The 20,589-nt window shown below is 38.8% G+C and overlaps 1 protein-coding gene across 1 annotated transcript in view; it reads left to right on the top strand.

The window, feature by feature from the left end:
- ARHGAP21 (Rho GTPase activating protein 21) overlaps positions 1–18,487 on the top strand; it is a gene marked incomplete at its 3' end in the record, with an annotated part of 118,442 nt that extends 99,955 nt beyond the window's left edge. The window contains exons 9-25 of the mRNA XM_081996292.1: positions 1,501–1,659; positions 1,815–1,917; positions 2,001–2,037; positions 2,554–2,679; positions 3,658–3,942; positions 5,022–5,086; positions 5,181–5,317; positions 6,797–6,939; positions 7,034–7,189; positions 7,297–7,375; positions 7,854–7,927; positions 8,012–8,101; positions 11,138–11,263; positions 11,463–11,504; positions 11,835–11,940; positions 13,710–13,741; positions 16,754–18,487. Coding sequence (XP_081852418.1) covers positions 1,501–1,659; positions 1,815–1,917; positions 2,001–2,037; positions 2,554–2,679; positions 3,658–3,942; positions 5,022–5,086; positions 5,181–5,317; positions 6,797–6,939; positions 7,034–7,189; positions 7,297–7,375; positions 7,854–7,927; positions 8,012–8,101; positions 11,138–11,263; positions 11,463–11,504; positions 11,835–11,940; positions 13,710–13,741; positions 16,754–18,487 — 3,494 coding nt within the window. The remainder of the gene's footprint in view (positions 1–1,500; positions 1,660–1,814; positions 1,918–2,000; positions 2,038–2,553; positions 2,680–3,657; positions 3,943–5,021; positions 5,087–5,180; positions 5,318–6,796; positions 6,940–7,033; positions 7,190–7,296; positions 7,376–7,853; positions 7,928–8,011; positions 8,102–11,137; positions 11,264–11,462; positions 11,505–11,834; positions 11,941–13,709; positions 13,742–16,753) is intronic.
- Between the last annotated feature and the right edge of the window lie 2,102 nt (positions 18,488–20,589).

The raw sequence follows: 20,589 nt of genomic DNA, 5'->3' as shown, positions 1-20,589 counted from the left end.
TCAGGGTTTGCTGCAGGGAAACTAAGCAAATGAAAAAAGGCAGTAGGACAGTGAGCTGTTGTAGTTTTGAAATGGAGGTGTAACAGGTTCTTCCGATCTCCCAGTTGCTGTAGAGAAGAGGAGAAGAGGTCTGTAAATTCTAATTTATCACTGTGGGTGCAAGTAAAACTTAATTTTTTTTTTTAAATTGTATCATGGGTTTGCTGGGAATTCTTTTGCTTTCCATTTTTATTAATGTTTCTAGTTTCTAGCTAGTTTTTGGGGGGCTATGCTTTTTTAAAAAACATACACCTTCTAAAATTGTTATATTTACCTCTCCGGACAAAGCAGAGGACTATTATTGCTAAATCTTCCTGTCCTTTAATCGTTTCTGCCTTGTTTTAAATTTACACTGCCGTTTGATGATACAAGTGCTGCCTTAACAGAACTGTTAGTGACTATTGGAGAAGCACAATGCAGCACATGCAGTTGTGTTCACACAAAGCGAAGAATAAACCTCTGTCTGTGAGTGTTCATTGATTTCAATAGGCTTTTCAGTAGCTCTGCATATTACAATTCTTAGCACCTAGAATACACTCATATTCATTATGGCAGTACAGTTCAGCCCCTGCTCGTGACTTGATTCTCCCATCCCCTCTTCTACCAGAGCATGAAGTGGAATTATTTTTCTAGTCCTAGTAATGTGTTCTAGAAGATGTTATGGCTCTTTTCTCAGAATGATTGAAAATGCATCTTTCTGCTTCTTCCATCTTGTAAGAAACATGTTAAGTACTAGAAATACTTAAAGCTTTTTGGAATCTTTCATGATGACCCTTGTGGCTATTGAGACTGTGAGGTGCTGGGCATGTATGGCATGCAATCGTTTGTATGAACAATTAGTGGAAGAACTAATTGGTATGTAGTAGTGCCATCTTTTAAAAATATGAATACTTGCTTCATTATTTGAATGTATGGAGAATGGGGGGGATCAGTTCTTTGGATGCTGGATATCTGTTTAAAATGCTTTTCTGTTTGCTTGTAACTTGGCTTTATTATTTGAACACTTGTTCAAACTAAGTGGGTTTTCGTAGTCTGGATGCCTGTACTTTATTGTAGGAAATCGTACTTACCTGTCTCTTCGGTTTAGACTTACTGATGTAATAAGAGGGTTTTTCACTTATGCACATAAACAATCTACTTGAAAATAATATTACAAGAGTTTAGCAAATTATTGTTGTTCCATTCGCTCTCAGCAAAATCTATAATCCGGTATGGTGTTCTTTGCCCGTATCTCTAATGTACAATTAACATTCTTACGAAATGAAACAGGATCCTCTTTCTTAAAAACAAACAAAAGTACATTTGACTGTGTGAATTAATTGGACCCTTATGCTTGTTTGAAAGACTTCGTGTTTAAGATACTTAATCTGATATCCCAGTAATGAGAAATTCAGACAGCTATTTAGTTTGAGCATTTGATTAATGCATTTAATGTTAATATATCATATATTACCTTTCTAGATGAACCGACTAGTCCTAGTATTGACCATGATATTGCACACATTCCCGCTTCTGCTGTTATTTCTGCATCTGCTTCTCAAGCACCAGCTATAACAACTGTTCCTCCCAGTCCCACTTCTCCGATCCCTTTAATTCGGCGACAGCTTTCACACGATCATGGTGAGTGTTGATTTAATTTTTTTTTCCTCATGAAACTCTTTCCTTTTACACTCTGGAGGACAAGAGTCAAAATTGTAAACTCTTTATTGCTTGAAATAAATGGCAAAAATGTGATTCAGGTTCTTATATACTCGAAAATTTCTATTTGTTTATAGAATCCATTCGACCGAGTGTCTTGGATAGCCAGCCTGCTGCGAAAACTGAGAGATCAAAGTCATATGATGAAGGGCTGGATGACTATAGAGAAGAGGGAAAATCGTAAGTTCATGAAAAATACCATTTAATTTTTTTTTTTTTAAGTGTATAAAATCTCATTTTAACATTTGTTTTTCTCCCAACAGATCCATTAAGCATGTATCTAGTTTAAAGGGGATTAAGGTAGGTATATCTGTATATAATAACTCCTAAGAATTACACTTACTACTGTGATGAAGTTGTATGAATTATACAACTCAGTTATACAAAATGATGTGTTAAACACAGACATGACGTTTATTGGAATTGCTACTCATCAAATTTGTTCTTAATTTTGATTGATTTTGATATTTAAATTGATTCTAATGTTTTTCCTCAGTTGGTGCTGTATGCATCGCGTAAGTAAACATGGTCTCTTTTTTTCCTAGACTCACCACATGCTCCTTGACTTTTCATTTTCCTCAGCCTCTGTAAAGAAAGCATATCTATGGTGTGCTTTTGTAAAAACTTACTAATGAGTGAGGTCACTGTTGTTATATGGAAACTTTAGAAAAGGTATTTTCCCAGGGGGGTATTCTTAGGAGTTTTTTGCTGAATGGGGTGTCAGCTTTTAAAGAGAGAAATATTTTGCATGTAGGGATTGTAGAGAAATGTATTTAGAAGTACACGGTGGGGTTCTTTCTGTGATGTTTTCTTTAGGTCTCAGACAGCCAGAAATCTTCAGAAGACTCTGGTTCCCGAAAAGACTCTTCTTCAGAGGTCTTTGGTGATGCCTCCAAGGAAGGATGGCTCCATTTTCGTCAGCTTGTTACAGACAAGGGAAAGGTACCTGTCATGTTTGTTTTTTTTAACCTAGCACAAATATTTAGCTGATGGAAACCTAAGATAAGAAACTTAAAGCCTTCCTGGTTTGCTTTTTTAATTAAATTTTGGGGATATAAGCATCATTAAGACTAACAGAATTTTAGACCTGTTAGAACACTGACTTTAGTGAATTCCTCAGCTTCTTTTACAGGCTGCTTTCTGAACTGTATTCTGAACTTCTGTACTGATAGGATGAGAGGAAATGGCCTGAAGTTGCGCCAGGGGAGGTTTAGGTTGGATGTTAGGAAAATTTTCTTCACTGAAAGGGTTGTCAAGCATTGGAAGAGGCTGCCTAGGGAAAGTGGACTTGGCAGCATTAGGTCAACAGTTGAACTCGGTGGTCTTAAAGGTCTTTTCCAACCTAAATGATTCTATGGTTCTAATTTTACATTTCAAAGCATTTGTGCAGTAAACTAATTTCTAATGACTAGTTAAGTAGTAAGAATCAGACCCTTGATAATTGTAGTTTGAAAAAAGCTGTAATTTTTGTGAATGTTGTGGATTTGAGTGCAGATTAACCTTCTGCACAACTATAGACTAACACTTCAGGAAAATTGGGAGTCTGGAATTGCAGTGGTACGTAAATGTGAGTCTGGCTTGAATGAAGTTTAGCTGGCATGGACAAGAGTCCACTAAATATTTTTTACCATATTTGTATTACTGTCTCTGTGAAATTCTAGTAACATTCTATTTCTTGCTACTGTCATAGGTAAGCGCACACTTAATGCCTGATCAGGGAGGGCAGACTGTTGAGCAATTCACTCCTCTAATGGAGAGTAATTAGTGTACTTCTGTGTAGTCTTTCCACAGGTCATTCTTAAGAACGGTACAGGCAGGTGGTTAGTCTTTCTTTTTAAAATTTCTGGAGGTAGTTTTTGAAATCCAGAAACATTCATTGGAACAAATAAGCAAACTAACATACTGGCTGGTGTTTTTCAGCGAGTTGGTGGGAGCATTCGGCCGTGGAAGCAATTGTATGTTGTTCTTCGAGGTCATTCACTTTATTTGTACAAGGATAAAAAGGAACAAGTGACCCCATCAGAAGAAGAACAACCTATAAGCATCAATGCTTGTTTGATAGACATCTCATACTGTGAAACCAAGAGGAAAAATGTATTTAGACTCACTACATCAGACTGCGAGTATCTGTTTCAAGCTGAAGACAGAGATAATATGTTAGCATGGATTAAAGCAATACAAGACAACAGCAACTTAAATGATGAGGTAATCGTATAATATATAATGCAGAAGCTGTAGTTCTTGTCTTTTAATTAAAAATTGATTGTATTTTCTTGTGATTAATACTTCAACAAAGAAATCATTTGCTATTAGACACTAGACCAAAATGTGTACAGGAACATACAAGTAGATGAGGTGAAAGGCAAGGGAACTGAGTAAATAAATTGAGTAAAAATAAGCCTGACATAATCAGAGCACAGACTTTTGAAATAAATGAATTAACATCATTGCTGACTTGACTAAGATATACTTTATATTAAACCGATCCGTAAAAAATGCCTAATCTTTTTAGAAACATAATGGCAGTATTAGAACCAGTGTGTTCTGTCTTGAGACTTGCATTGCAAAGTGGTGTGTGCAGTGAGACAGCATGATGAGTTTCTCAGTAGTTAAAAAGTGAAATTTTGAAGGATGTCTGTTTTTCTGGTTAAATGTTGATCTTTCTATGAAATAAATGCTAATGCTAATTACAAAAGGCAAACATATGCTATTGTATGTAACGTATCACTGTCTGTCCCAATATTGTCCTCAGGGCATTTCATTTCACTGATGAGCGGCAGAGGAATGTTTTCATGTCTGTCGTCATGCACATCTACTCAGATATGAAATAATTATCCAAAGCAAAATAGATTAATAAACATTATTAGACAGATGCATAAAAGCACATTTTAATTCAAGGCTGTTTCAGCTGTGTGTGTAGAAATAACTAGTTATATACGTGCTGTGTGCACATAGGAGTGTAGTAGTAGGATGTGTTGACTTTCATGTTTTCTATTGAAACTTACTTTCAATTTAACAGGATTTAATCAGATTGTATTGCCTTGAAAAAAAGATTAAATAGCAGCATTTAATTCATAATCACTCACTTTAGTTTTCCTCATGGTTTTTAAATGTTCTGTCCTTATTGCTCTCAAGGATTGCCTCTTAAGATTTTTTTTTTTAACTATACTGAAATATTAATTTTTCATGTGCAGTGTGATGGGAAGAGTTATTTGTATACTTAAAGTAAAAAATACTTGTGGTATTTTATAAGATTGTAAAGTAGATATCAATTTGTTTTATAGGATACTGGTGTCACTAGTAGAGATTTAATTAGTCGAAGGATTAAAGAATACAGTACAATGATGAGGTAAGTGAATTATACGCTGGCAGTAGTTTTTGTAGACTTCTTGTCTAGCTTCTTTTTACCAAAGTAATGTACCTTGTTTCAGTTCTTCAAGCAGCAAAACGGAGCCGTCTCCCAAAACACCTCGCCAGAGTCTAAGTATCAGACAGACTCTGCTTGGAACTAAAGCAGAACAGAGAACCCAGAGTCCTCATTCTCCTAAGGATGAGTCTGAAAGGAAGCTTCTCACTAAAGGTCTGTATGTTTTGTGTATTTCTTTAGTTCCTTACAGCCCTAGTGTGACGCCATCAAGATGCCTTTCTCAGGTTTTTTGAACATGAATATACAGATGCAAACCAAGTATTAACCAGGTTTCTTTAAGCTGCAGCTATAATCACTTGTTTCTTGCAACTACTTCATTTAGATGTTATCTTAGATATACTGCACGTCTTCTCCGATCCCTGAAGCTTTTTATTCCAGTCCTCTCTCCAGAGGGTATTGGGTTTTTTTCCTACAGCTCCATGTAGTTAACAGTAGTAAGGTACAGGTGTTATCCTTTGTGTGACCAAAATTTTGCCAAGTTTTGGAAATACTTTTATGTGTAATTCATAACTTTTGTCTCCAGTTGACTTGGAAATAACAAGGTAAATTCATATGCTCAATAGCTGTTCAGAAACCAAAGTTTTCCACTGAAGTCTTTTAGAAATAGAGAACTTTTTTTTTAATCTTAATTTTTAAAATACGGGATTGAAACTTTCTTTTCCCCCAGAACAAAATTAACGCCTGATGAGTTCTGAAAAAGTCCGATGAGCTGGCACTGCAAACTTAAATCGGTTACTGAACTCCATCAAATAATGTCACAAGCTACCTTTTTTCTTCCAGAATGTGTGAATGTATGGTATTTCTAATCAGAATGTGCTTGTAAGGACGTTTCATACAAATTCAGGCAACTAGCTGAGCAATAACTTTTGATCAACCACTTTTGAACAACTCAGTCTTAAATTTAAGCTGTGAGTGGATTCTGGTTTATGTTACCAACGAATGTCCTTTTGTTCCTGCTATGCTACAGATTATGTAACTAAATTGCAGATGTTACGAAAATGTCAAGTCTGCTTAAAGAATATTCCCAGAATACTTGAATAAGAAGGAAGTACTATTGTATTAGGCGACTTGCTGTACGGGATAAATGGGAATTGTAGTTTGCTACATGAATTGTATAGGAGAGGCAAACAGAGCGACTGAACTTTTAATATGATTTTTGGCTAGATAATACTTTTGCAATGATCTAGGGGTGATTAAAATCTGGTAATTTTTGATAGAGTGAGTAGGTCTGCACAAGTGTGAGCATGGCTGTATAGTCTCATTGGTATTTTGTGCAGCAAAAAAAACCTGTGTTCAGTAGACTTAATTTTGCATTACTAAATGTAGATTTTAATTCTTTTTAAATGCAATTTATGTACCGTTAGTCTTAGAATGCTGAAATTCCACAGTACCATTCTAAATCTGGGGTGTGAGTATGTTCAAATGTATCTCTTGAATCACAGAAGAGTAAAAGAAGGTATGTTTAAGGCAGACTAATGTTTAGTGTTTTGGGCCAGTAAAAGATGTAAAAATGCTGTAGGTGTCGCTTGATCCTTGCAGATCTGTTACTTATATTCACAGTAGTTTTTGTGACTTACATGCTCTTATTTTTCTTCTTTATTTCCTTGTTTGCATTATACTAACAACAAAAAGATGAGACAAGCCCACCAAAAGACAAGGGGACGTGGAGAAAAGGCATTCCAAGCATTATGAGGAAGACATTCGAAAAGAAGCCATCTGCTGTAGGAACATTTGGTGTTAGGCTAGATGACTGCCCCCCAGCTCATACCAACAAAGTATGGAAGGACAATTTTTCTTTCCATTGTGCTTTTAAAATACCTTTTACATTAATTACTTTAAAACGTATATATAACTTTTATTTTTCTTCAGTATATTCCACTGATCGTTGATATATGCTGCAAACTCGTTGAGGAAAGAGGTCTTGAGTACACAGGAATTTACAGAGTTCCTGGAAATAATGCTGCCATCTCAAGTATGCAAGAAGAGCTCAACAAAGGAATGACTGACATTGATGTTCATGATGATGTAAGTCTTCGATCATGCTGTTTCCAGGCTGAACTCCCAAAAACTTCTGGTTGTGTTGTGATTATAGAAATATAAAGCATGTCTGTCCTTTCCTTCTAAATGTGTAGAAATGGCGAGACTTGAATGTGATAAGCAGTTTGCTGAAATCCTTCTTCAGAAAGCTCCCAGAACCCCTTTTTACCAATGGTAAGTTGTTGATGTTATGATTTTGTCTTTAGGAATTACTGTTCAACAGTTGTCTTGCATCTTTCAGATGATTTGAGAGAAAACCCAGCGGAATCATCCTAACTTTGTAATAAATACCCTCTTTCTTCTTTAAAGAGCAGGAAGCCGTGGTGATCGTAGAGCTAAATGAGAGCTGTAAATAGAATTTATCTGATGGTGAAGGAATTGCGAATTTGCAAAAAAAAAAAAGAGTAAAATTTGCAATTTACTGCTGCAATATTCTATGAAAGCTGGTTTTTTCCCCCACTGCCATCTTATTTTATTATATACAATATAATGGGCTAATTTATGACTTCTAAAGTTCACTCGTGTGTGTGTGTACATAGATATAAAAAAATAAAATTTTATTCATCAGGAGGAGAGGTGTCTATGTACATGGTATACATACATATATATAAAAACATCATATATATATGATTAATTTCTCCTTTTTGAACAGACAAATATGCAGATTTTATAGATGCCAATAGGAAAGAAGATCCTGTTGAACGCCTGAAAACACTGAAGAGACTGGTAAGCTGAAATCAGGTGTGTTGTGGGTGCACTACAAAATTAGCATTAAATGTTTATGTTCTGAAGAGTGATTGTTTGTTTCAGATTCATGATTTACCTGAACATCATTATGAGACTCTCAAGTTTCTTTCTGCACACCTGAAGACAGTAGCAGAGAACTCGGAAAAGAATAAGGTATCAGAAGCAAAAGTATAATATATTTTGGTTCGTTTAATTCATTAAGTACAGTTTTTGTGCAGGACTATTTCTAGTAAGGTAGTAATTTATTATCGTAGATAAAATGAAAGACCCTTACTATGTTGAGAAGATTTTTGGATTAGAGTAAATATGCACTTGTTCAGTGTGAATTAAGCTTATTCAAACTGCTATTAATTCACAGAATCATTGAGGTTGGAAAAGACCTTTAAGATAATAAAGTCCAACCGTTAACCCAACACCACCATGCCCCCTAACCCATGTCCCGAAGTGCCACGTCTACGTTTTTGAACACTTCCAGTGATGGTGACTCCACCTCCCTGGGCAGCCTGTTCCAATGTTTGACCACCCTCTCGGTAAAGAAATTTTTCCTAATATCCAGTCTAAACCTCTCCTGGCACAACGTGAGGCCATTTCCTCTCATCCTATTGCTAGTTACTTGGGAGAAGAGGCCAACACCCTCATCACAACCCCCTTTCAGGTACTTCTAGAGAGCGATAAGGTCTCCCCTCAGCCTCCTCTTCTCCAGACTGAACAACCCCAGTTCCCTCAGCCACTCCTCATAAGACTTGTGCTCCAGCCCCCTCACCAGCTTCGTTGCGCTTTTCTGGATACGCGCCAGCAAATCCACGTCCTTCTTGTAGTGAGGGGCCAAAAACTGAACACAACATTTGAGGTGTGGTGTCACCAGTGCTGTGTACAGGGGCACGATCACTTCCCTACTCCTGCTGGCCACACTATTCCTGATACAGGCCAGGATGCTGTTGGCCTTCTTGGCCACCTGGGCACACTGCCGGCTCATATTCAGCCGGCTGTCAACCAGCACCCCCAGGTCCTTTTCCGCCGGGCAGCTCTCCAGCCACTCCTCCCGAAGCCTGTAGCATTGCATGGGGTTGTTGTGACCCAAGTGCGGGACCCGGCGCTTGGCCTTATTAAACCTCATACAATTGACCTCGGCCCATTGATCCAACCTGTCCAGATCCCTCTGCAGAGCCCTCCTACCCTCCAGCAGATCAGCATTCCCACCCAACTTGGTGTCATCTGCAAACTTACTGAGGAGCACTCGATCCCCTCATCCAGATCATTGATAGACATTAAACAAGACCGGCCCCAGTACTGTTCCCTGGGGAACACCGCTTGTGACCGGCAACCGCATTTAAGTCCATTCACCACAACTTTCTGGGCTCGGCTGTCCAGCCGGTTTTTTACCCAGCAGAAAGTACACCTGTCTAAGCCATGACCTGACAAATTCTTGTGGGAATAACTGCTTACATCCTAAATTTATCCTGAGACTGTAAATTCCATATAATCCCCTGTAGACACCAATAACAGTGTGCCTGGGCAGGGTACAGGTGTATGTCTGTGACCTGAATGAACCTGTTGACAGAGGCTGTCACACCAGCTCTGTGCGAAGCCTGGCTTCCTGAACACTTGAGGAATTTTTAAGGCTAGAACTTGCTGTAATTACTTGAATGTTTGATGATCGTATAGATGCTGGTTTGACTGGTTTTAAGAAAGAAAATTAATGATGTAAAGGGTGGTAGTTCACCACTCCAGGGTCTTAGTCCACCACTAAGAATAGCTTTTTGTCATTTTCATGGGATGGGGAGGAGTTAGATTATGTTAAGTGCTTCTGTGCCTGCTATAATCCCAGAGTAAATGCAAACAATAGTATTCCCTTTTTTTACCTCTCAGCTGAATGCAAAGCTGTGTACAATATGGGTGTGCTTATGGATGTGTACCTCAGGGCAGGTAACATGGTGACTTGTTACTTGGCTACCAATGTGCAGGGTAGAAGAAAAAAAAAAAGTATGTGATTAATGCTGTATAAGAGGAGCCTATGGCCAATTTTAAATAATTTAAAAGATCAGAAAATGCCTCAGCTCAGATGAATATGGTAGGTTCCAACATCAGTTCTGTAAATAGTACCTTCTAGTTATATATACACACACATTTTTCTTTCCTATTTATATAAAGAAAATAAATAAATTATAACCTTTAGTGGAATTATAGCTGACATTATAAGGAAGTGATAGTAAATGTAATTTTTAAGTGCAATGTCTAAAGCATACTTATCATTTTATGGTTTTGGTGTGCTGTATAAATGTTGTTTAAATAACAATGCTATAGAATATATAAAGCTTGATAAGTGAGGTGATAGTATAATTGTATGACTTGTCAAAGGCCACAATTGAAGTCAAAGTGAGCATTAGGGGCTTGTGTCATTATGTTTGCAACTCCCTTCTGGTAAGCACAAGGACGTTGCCTTCTATGTATTATTGGTCTATTCTGTGTCACAACAGTAAGCTGTAAGTCACAGAAGTACGCAAAAATAGGAGCTAAGTATTCTGCTGCTGCTTTCTTGGAATTATTTGTCAGAGATAAAATATTAAAAGTAAATTAAGTGGATGATTAATGTTGTGACCTTATCGGATAACTCTTGAGTCCGTCTCATGAATAGATGTGTTGGGTCTATGATGTTGGTTGCTGCCGCCTCCTCCGAAGTAGTTGCAAATTGAATGAGCTCTTTGTCACTAGACATAATAGAGTATTTGATTACCAGCTTAATTTTTTTTGTGTGTCATGTAAATATTTTCAGGAAAAAAAAACAGGGAACTACCAATGCATTTTAATTAAAAAAAAAAAAAAAATCTTAAAACGTCAGTGTTTCTAAACAAAACGAACAGTCTTTATGGAAAGAAAAAAAAAATCCCCTGGAAGTGTAAGGAATATATCTGAGTTTTCCGTGCTTGTGGAGCTATTTACTTGCAATGGATTAGGGAATGTTGAATTCTGAGTTGCAGAAATGCTGGATGCATTTATTGCAGCTGTGTATAGGAAAGTTTTAGTGTAATGTAACGTTCACCTGAGTCAGTAATATGTTTTTAAAAACCTTTTATTTGTACTTATTTAAAATGGTTCTGAGATACTAATAGTGTTATATTAATGTACTTAGCCCATATTATTGTATTTTCTCATTATAAATATATGATGTCAAAATGTTTCATTTCTTAGATGGAACCAAGAAACCTGGCAATAGTATTTGGTCCAACACTCGTAAGGACATCTGATGATAACATGACACACATGGTTACGCACATGCCAGACCAATATAAAATTGTAGAAACACTCATCCAAAAAGTAAGTGGATGCATTTCATTATTTAAAAAATAAGATCAAACACAGATCGACCAGCTTTTCTCTTATTGGGCCAGTTTGGGTCTGGTATTTATCCTTCAAACTCCAGGATATCATTTTTAGTGATGTCCATGTTTGATTGTTCCACATTTGGGTTTTGTGTTTCTTGTGGGGTTTTCACCTTTTTTATTTTAAATTGTAGCATGACTGGTTTTTCACAGAAGATGATGCTGAAGAACCTCTTGTAAGTATTGTGTCATAAATATTTGTGTTCTAATTATCTTAGTTTAGAATCTGCTTCTGCTGCCTCTAGAATGTCTCTATATTTCTTACTATATCAGTGTATGGTTTGTGCTTCAGAAGCACGTTTTTAGCTCTCCAGTCCTTGCAGTAATGATTTTTTTAATAAAATAAAGCCATGCATTTGTTTTAAAAGCGTAAAGCAAAACGGGAAAATAAGAACACGTGAGGAAAGCGTGTCCTCAGGTGAATAATGCAATTTTCTAAATGCTGTTGAATCATAATTAACTATTTGTGAAACGATGATGAAGAGATCTCTGTTTATTAACTATAGACAACAGTGCAGGAGGAAAACACTGTAGAATCTCAGCCAGTGCCAAACATAGATCATTTACTCACCAACATTGGAAGAACGGGAGTATCTCCTGGAGACGTATCAGGTAACTCTTGCCCGGACAGTGTTAGTCCGTAGGCTAGAATAGCCTACTCTGTTAACTCACTGTAGCTCTCTCTTCTCTTTTACTAATAAACTGTTTTTCTCTTTTCCAAAAGATCATTAACACTTCTTAGACTTGAATTGTTAATAATCATGCATGATATAATTTGGAAAACTTTGTTGTCTAACAGGAATATAATCGTTAAAAGATGAGGCTTGCACATACTATTTTATTTATTCACAGTAACCCATGCAATCATCATCGTGAGGTGAAGCAGATATGCTGCTGTAAAGTGGTTTGTTGTGATGGCAGAAAGACTGATCTTCAGTGGTATTCTAATACTGCTCCTTCCCAACGTTAGGAATGCAAAAAATTGAGTTATGTTTTCTTGCCAAATGATGGACACTTTTAAGTATGTTGTAGTATGTCTATACTAAAGCTGATTTCCTTCTGTTTATAAATGCCATCCTCTTGGTGTGGCTAAGGACAAGCGTTGCAGGCTCTTTTTTGGTGACTTTTCCCCCCCTCCCTTCACTATACTATTGCACTAACCCAGCATGTTGTATCCCACAGATGTTATCCCTTCACCTCTAGCTTTTGTTTCAGTTTTCAAAGGGTTGCTCAGCACGTACTGAAACAGTCACTTTATACTGATGTTGTAACAGGTGAAGTGGGAGGAGTCTATCACACGGTGATGTCATTAGTGGATTCTGTGATGTCACTGATGGACAGCTGGAACTGTAGGAAGAAGGAGGACTGTTGCCCACACTGTAGCTGCCTTGTCTGCAGAAACCCCCGTTTCTTGTAAATGGAAAAAAAAAAGTTGATCTGTGCTGTAAATTTTCTTTTAAGAGTATTTTAAACAGATCAATGCTATTTTTTAAAAGTTTTTCTGCTGTTTCTTGTTATCTCTGAAGCAGACCCTGAGGAGAAATAGCATGGTATGGTCTACCAGTCTTTCTAGTCATAAAGCATTAGCCATGTGTCAAAAAGGGGTGTGGCAGGGGGCTCAGCTCTTTCTTCCTAGGGAGAAAGTCCCTAAAGCTGGAACACATCCCAGTTCATGTTTTTAGTCATTGTGCTAGCCCCTTCCTACCCCCTTTGTAATTGTATAATCTTGGGTTTTGCGAGACAGTAAAACTATGGTGTCCATTTTTCATTTCATAATAGTGCTTGTTATAGAAAAGAACAAAACTGGTAGCTGCTGAAATCTAGCCGATTTAAAAATAAAATTTTACCTATATGTAGTCGGAGGTGGTAAGAGATGTATAATTGGGGTTTTACACACAAAATATGACTTAATTCCTTCAAAAGCTCACAAAAAGAATATAACTGCATGAACCATGATTTGTACCTAGGGCAGCCAACAGTACTGAGACACTCGATTTTGCTTTGTGTATCCTGAATCTCAGGAGAGTACACAGTACAATCCTGAAAAGGTCTCTCAGCTGCGGTTTTGCAGGGGCTGTATACTTAAAACATTGAATAAACGTTAGTATTTCTGTTTTTTATTTAGAAGAACAGGGCTCCTTTGCCATTCCTATCATTGAGCTGGTTCTGCCTACAATTCACAGCATCCTTTCATGGCGGTGGCTTTCTGTGGTGCAGCTTGCATCTTTGTGAGCTCTGACTATTCACTCTGTTCTGGTTTTTATTTGCTTCACATTTTGTTCTGTGCTTGTCTTTTTCCATAAGTCCAGTATTGTCTGTAGCAACAACAAAAATTGCACAGAACTGAGCAGAATTGTGTTCTTTTTCTCATTTTTCCACAGATTCAGCTACTAGTGACTCAGCAAAATCTAAGGTAAATCATTTTGTGGTATGATGTAGTATGCTTCTGAAATGTTAGATATTTGCTTGCTTTATTAAATTGCTTATATGCAGAGGTACTATAGAGCTTACGTTGAATTTTTTGAATAAGTGGTAATACTGTTTTCGCATCAAATAGTTTTGAAGCATTACATTGGAGAAGTGTCACTTGTTTGCAGTTAGTTGCATCTGCCAAAGCAGTCAGCTGCACACATAAACAGCTTTGTTTCAAACTTGTAGTTGTGAGCGCTTACCTCTTTTGTACCTCATTTAGTAGAGGTAAATGTATATAGTATGTTCCCTGTCATTGTTGGCATACTATTTACTCCTGGACAGTACTTGTGTTTCCCTATTTCACTGAGAAGAGTATATGTAGACTTTAGCCTTTTCTTCCTCGGAAGGTAATAGCTCCTCTAAAAGGAAGCCAAAGGTTGTGGTTAAAGGTTGCAGTGCAAAATCTCCCTAGGAAGTATTGCTGTGCTTGGGAGGGCAGCCTAGTAGTTGGGGGGATAAGACTGCAACGTGGGCAATAGTTCAGTCCTCAGTTTAACAACAGACTGACCCATGGACAAATCTTTCAGTCCTTAGGCTGTTGTTTAATAGTTGCTAACACTAGATGTCTGTAGCACTGTGTGAAATGCAGCATGCTCCTGACTTCAGTCAGCTGTGAGCGCGTAATACAGCTTTATGCTGATGTGCATTCTAGGTGTATCACTGATGCCCCCCTTTGAGCTGAGAACAGGACTTAATGCATCCTCCTGGTTCATTGTTGAGATGCCGCCCAGCTGCTTTCTGAGGATGCTTGGTGGCTCAGCCACTGCCTCAAAAAATCCCAACTTCCAGGACACCATGTCGCATGGCCTGTGCCAGGAGAGTGCGCTGTTTGCAGGTTGCCTCTCACCGACCACCACCTGCAAGCGGCACAGAGCAACAGCATCAGTCAGGTCACGGTCACGGGTCTGCGAGCAGCAGTGTGGGATGCATGCAGCTTGCCTGGGCCTGCTTACAGTTCAGCCAGCCCTGCTTGCAGCAAGACACGTTCCAAGTGGAGCTCCAGCTGGCTGCATTGCTTGATATCCTTTGTGGTGAGAAGGACATGTACCTGTTCCCAAACCATGGGGAAAATGTGCAGAGCTCACCTGTCCTTTATGGGGACAGTAGCTAATGCAAGAGCACAATTTGAGTAGTGAGAAGAATTGCTGTGGTCACTTGGAAAATGGTAGGCCCCAACACCCAGTGGTCCATTGCCAGTCAGTTTTGGATTGGCACCTGCCTGCCAGCACAGTGGTTCAGAGCTGTCACCTGCTGTCCAGAAGGTGTCTGCACTGCCTGTGGGCAGTCACGGTGCAAGCTTCTCAGATGCTTGTTTCCCTGGGGGCTCTCTGTAAGACTTAATGTGTGTCCTGCCAACTCTGTCCTGATCTGAGCTCTGTATCAAGAACATGGGAGATTCTCTGTCATGCAGCAGGAGGTTCTGGATAACCGTGAATATTTTTGTTACTGTTGGTTGAGGAGAAGTTTCTCCCAACTCTTCCCTGTCCACATTCACTTGAACAAATTCGTGCACCTTCACTGAGGTTGTCATGGTCAATATAGCCACTGTATTATTGTATGGCTGTTTGACCTTGGCTTGTGAAGTTCTGTAGTGACAGTTTTCACCATTGCCAGCACCTCTTTAATTTCTGAGGAGATGGCAAATAGGAATGACATCTGCACCAAGAAGAAGTTGTTTGAGCGGAAAATACTAAATGCACTGTATCTGTTCAGTGCTTTGCTTTGTATGGTCAGTGCATTTATGCTACAGTAGTAGCCATCCTGCAACAGTTCACTGTCAGATGGGGGCTGTGATTCTGTGCTTGTGGAGCAAAGTACCACCTTTTTGGACAACAGCTGAGTAGTGAGATGGTGACTAGTGTGCATTAGCTTTCCCTTTGTCCTTAAGCTTGTTCTTTTATCTAGGTGTCTGGAATTACTAGATGGTCCTTTTAGTAATGATGTCCCAGCTTTTTTTCTTAAAACTGTTACCATGATGATAGCTTTGCCCTCGACTTTTCCTCTCCCTCTCTGAAGTGCTGCAGAGTAACAAACAATTGGGATTTCAAATACTTTTTGAGCATAGCCCACCACTGCTGGTCTGCTTCCCATAGGTCAGAGAGGCAGGCTAGACATCTGAATGTGGATGTTAGATCAGGTAGCTGACACCTAAGCTGTTGAGCTCTAGAAAGATGTCAGATTTCAGCCCTACTATGTCAGAGGCCTCCGATGAGAGCCACCTCCCTTTTCAGTAGGTATCATTGCTGTGTTCTTTTCTTGAAGTCTGTAGTATGCAAACTGCACTGGTCAGCAGCCAAAGACGGGGTGATATCTGCCTTGAACCTCCCGCTTCTTTTAAAAGGTGACAGTGGGGCAGTAAGCAGGAAAGCTGCATAGCTGTGAGGTGGGGCTAGATGGTAATGCCAGTGCAGTTGAAAAATACTTTTAAATTGATTTTATAAAATGGAATAATTGGGCTTGTCCCATTTTTTTATTCTGTGCAGTTCTAAAGGCAGATTCCTCAAAAGGCAGGAAGAAGTTTATTTCTGTTAATTTCCTGTATTTGCGCCTAAATTAGGGGTTTGTATAGCTTTCATTATATTGGTTTTGATATTGAATCGATATGGTTTAAAAACTTAGCCTGAAAGATGAAAGATAACTGAAAAACAGTTTGAGAAATTAGCCTTCCCACACAGGTAAGATGCCTTGAAAGGACGGACTGAAACCACGCTTTTGGGACCTCATCTGTGAAGCAGTTTCTGTTGCAAACCAATCTTGAAATGGTTGTCTTGGTGTAATGGAGCCTGCTTTATTACTCAACTGAAAACCAAATAGCTGTATATACAAACTAGTCTTTGTCAAAGATAGGCTTTCTGCTCTGTAGCTTGGGATATGTTTTTTAAAAGTCTCAGGCTTACAAATGTTTCTTTGTGATTTCTAATCATGCCTTCTCCCTTTTTTCTTTTTTTAACAGGGTTCTTGGGGTTCTGGAAAGGATCAGTATAGCAAGGAACTACTTGTGTCCTCCATTTTTGCAGCAGCTAGTCGCAAGCGGAAAAAAACAAAAGAGAAACCACAACCAAGCAGCTCAGAGGATGAGTTGGATAATGTGTTTTTCAAGAAGGAGCTTGCAGAACAATCTCATGGTGACATAACAAAAGAGGACATAGCTAAAGGGGAACATGAAAGAGAGAGAGACCTAGGGAGAAAACAGAGGATGTTTGTCCTGAAGGAAAAAGAGAACAGCAGTAAAAAAGATGTGAATGTTGTAAAGGACGAAAAGAAGACATTAAAGAAAGAAAGTATCCTGTCAGAGGAACCTTCACTGCCTTACCATGACAAATGTACGAAATCACCGAATCTCAGCTGTCTGCAAACCACACAGAAAAATAACCCAAAAATGTCTATCTCACAGTCTTCTTCCCAGGCTGAGGAGACAGTGTCTGACTCCAGCACTATGCTTAGCACTTCCTCCCAGGCTTCCCAGCACAGATACTCATGCAAAAAAGTAGCCAGCCCTGAAATTAAACACAATGAGTTTTTAGCAGCTGATGTCAGTTCCATCACCTCAGATTATTCAACTACTTCATCTACTATGTATCTAACTGGTTTAGATGCCAGTATGCTGAGCCCTGAGGTGCAGTCAGTGACAGAAAGCAAGGGAGAAGATGCTGATGATGAAAGAAGTGAATTGATCAGCGAAGGGCGTCCTATGGAGACGGACAGTGAAAGTGACTTCCCTGTCTTTGCCACTGTTGCTGCTGCTGAAAGGCTGTCCAAGGGGAAAGTTTCAGAAGTGGTAAAGACCAGTCGGAGGAACTCTGAAGAAAGTGAAGTAAGTTGTACTGAGGGAAGTTCAACACCAAAGTTAGAGAGTCGCAGACTTTTTAGCTCACACAAACTTATTGAATGTGATACACTGTCTAGGAGAAAGTCAGCACGGCACAAAACGGACAGTGAGGGTTCAGGGGATGCGAAGACTGAGAAGGACTTGCCTACTGTGACCAAAATGTTTGACATAATGAAAAAAGGAAGATCAACAAGCAGTTTAGCTACATCAGTCAGAAGTGAGGCTGACAAACAAGAACCTACCTGGAGACTTAAAATTACAGATAGGTTAAAGCTGCGGCTCAAATCATCTGCAGATGACATGTTTGGAGTTGGGAATCAAAAAGCTAACTCTGCAGAGACTGCGAAGAGAAAAAATATCAGGCGAAGGCATACGCTTGGAGGACAGAGGGATTTTGCTGAAATAAGTGTCCTGAATGCTTGGAAAGCTCAAGAGCCAAATCAAAGCAGAGAGAGAGAATCTGAGCTTTCAGCTGTGAATCGGTTGAAGCCAAAATGTCCAGCGCAGGACCTCTCAATCTCAGACTGGCTTGCACGAGAACGTTTACGCACTAGCACAACTGACCTTAATACGGGTGAAACTGGAAAGCCCAGGCTTGAGAACACTAGCTTAGCAGATGTATCAAAGGTAGATCTGCCTTTATCTGCAGATTTGCAGGCAGATGAAGGCAGTTCTTCCAGCAGCTTGACTTTAGTCAGTAGAACACCACCTTCGGGACCATTTCAGCCACCAGACCAGGTAAATGGTGAAAATTATCAAAATATGAACAAAAACAACTTCAGCCCAGCAGTTGATGCCCATCCTCATAAACTGTCTGGGACCCAAGTGGTTAGATCTCGATTCTACCAGTATCTTTGAAATGGGGAGATATGTCCACTACAGCAATTCATAACTTACTGTTACACTTCCCAGTAACTGTGTGTGTGTGTGTGTGTGTGCGCGTGTGTACATATATATATATTTTTTCCTGTACTGTTGTTGTTAGCAGCCTTCATTTGGGCTGGTTTCATCACTATGCTCTGTGGAACGTCTTCACAGTGCATTACCACAGCCAGAAGAACACTAAAGTTAAAGTATATATATATATATATTTTAAGAAAAAGTATATTTGATGGCTGCATACAAATGTTGAACAAAGCATCTGATGCAACATGCTGTGTAGTGTATACATGGTTTTCTGGCTGAGAGTTGGCCTGGCATTAGTATGCAGAAAAATTGTTCTTTTGGTTTAGTCACTAACAAGTGCCTCATCATAAATTCATTTGGTTTGTTAGGGTGCCATATTGTTAAATTAGAGAAAGTTACTACAAACAAATGAATGCATTTTACTGTTAACGAGTTTCATTACATTTTACAAATGTTAACACAGGTGGCTACAGAGCTTCCATTCCTTAGGCATTCCAGTAAATATTGGAGTTTTATATTTCCAATTTTAATACAGATTTTGAGTTTTATGTGACTTGAATTTTTAATCTTTCTGTAAAATAAGTAACTTAAATGTACATATTACATGTGTATCTTTTCTTCAGATACCAGATTTGATATAAATGTTGTAACATAGGCGTGTAGATAGTGGATACTGGATGGAACTGGTTTCTTTTATCGAGAATATAATTCTGCATGAAGACCTAATGAGTCCAAACCTGTATCATGCCTGTGTGCATACCCACTTAAACACTGGAAATAAAATTGTTTTGGTGACTCGTTGCGTGATGCGAATTCATTCTAATGAAAAAATGTCACGTTTCCAAGTTACAATCAGCAGCTGCCCTCCGGATGACAAACCTGCAGTTGCTCCTGGACAAACGGTGCTTCTCTTCAAAGTCTGTTGTTTGTGGGACGAGACCGTGGAGGTTAGCATATGAGAGGGGTTCAGCTAGTTAAATATTTTCATCTTGATACGTAGGCTCATTCTGAGGTATGTAGCAAGTTGTTTTCTGTTTAATATGCTGGTTTTGTAGCACTGAAAAAAACATGTCCGTAATCATCCCCAAGTCGTAAAGTGTGAATACCAGTATCTGCCAGTCAAAACATTACTGTAGGCTTGGGCTTTCTGTACTTTTAACTACAAAGATGAGTTTGTACCCTAAAAACCCTTCTGTGTGTGAACTCTCTACCAGTTATATTTTTCTTTTCTTCTATTTTCTTGCATACCTACTTGAAAACAAAGCAGCTATTCATCACTTTGGGTATTCCCAGCTCTTACACAGTCACTTGCTTGGCAGAGGATTAAACCTGTTATCTTTGGTAAATAAGCAATGAACGTCACGAACATAGAAAAATTCCCTCTTACATGGGTGTCCTGCTACTGAGAAGAGAAGGAATTACAGTAACTAGGATGCATAGGCTGACATGGTTGCAAGCAGACTTCGTTGCTTTCCAAAGTGACTGTAACAGTCCCGTGCTTTCATCTACTGTGTTCTTCATCCGTGTGAGAAATCATTATAAAAATTGGTTGTGAAGAAAAGCATCAGATGTGACAGTTGAGGTCTGTGAAAGTTCTCACCACGTAATTGCGTGCATCTAGTACCAGTTCACAAAAAAAATGAATCATGTTCTTTTGGTCTCCTTTCAAAGTTTAAAATGTCTTTTTACCCCCAGAGCAAAGAGGAATCTGGTGCATCAGCAGCATTTGTGTGAAGTGCAAGGAAGAACAGGTATATGTTTTTATGAAACAGACTAATTGATGATGATTTTTGTTTCAGTCCTAATAGTAAAGATCTGAACAAGGGATTTCAAAATACGGTGTTGTGATGCCTCTGTGATCCTGTTCATCAGCAAACAACCGTCATCTCTTACTGGAGGCATATTTTGTCCCATCATTAGCTTCAGAAGCTTGTTAAGAGTGTGTTGAGCATCCGCACTAAATTGCAGGGGTCTTCTCGGTGAAGCTGTATACTTGCAAAGGTACATAAGGGGTCCTGGGGATCTGGTCTTACTATGAGTTGACAGCCATTTTG

Source organism: Phaethon aethereus (genome assembly GCF_964289735.1).
Source record: "Phaethon aethereus genome assembly, chromosome: 2".
In the NCBI taxonomy this organism is placed as follows: domain Eukaryota; kingdom Metazoa; phylum Chordata; class Aves; order Phaethontiformes; family Phaethontidae; genus Phaethon; species Phaethon aethereus.
The sequence above is the reverse complement of the archived record's forward strand: the minus strand, read 5'-3'. Positions and strand labels throughout refer to the sequence as shown.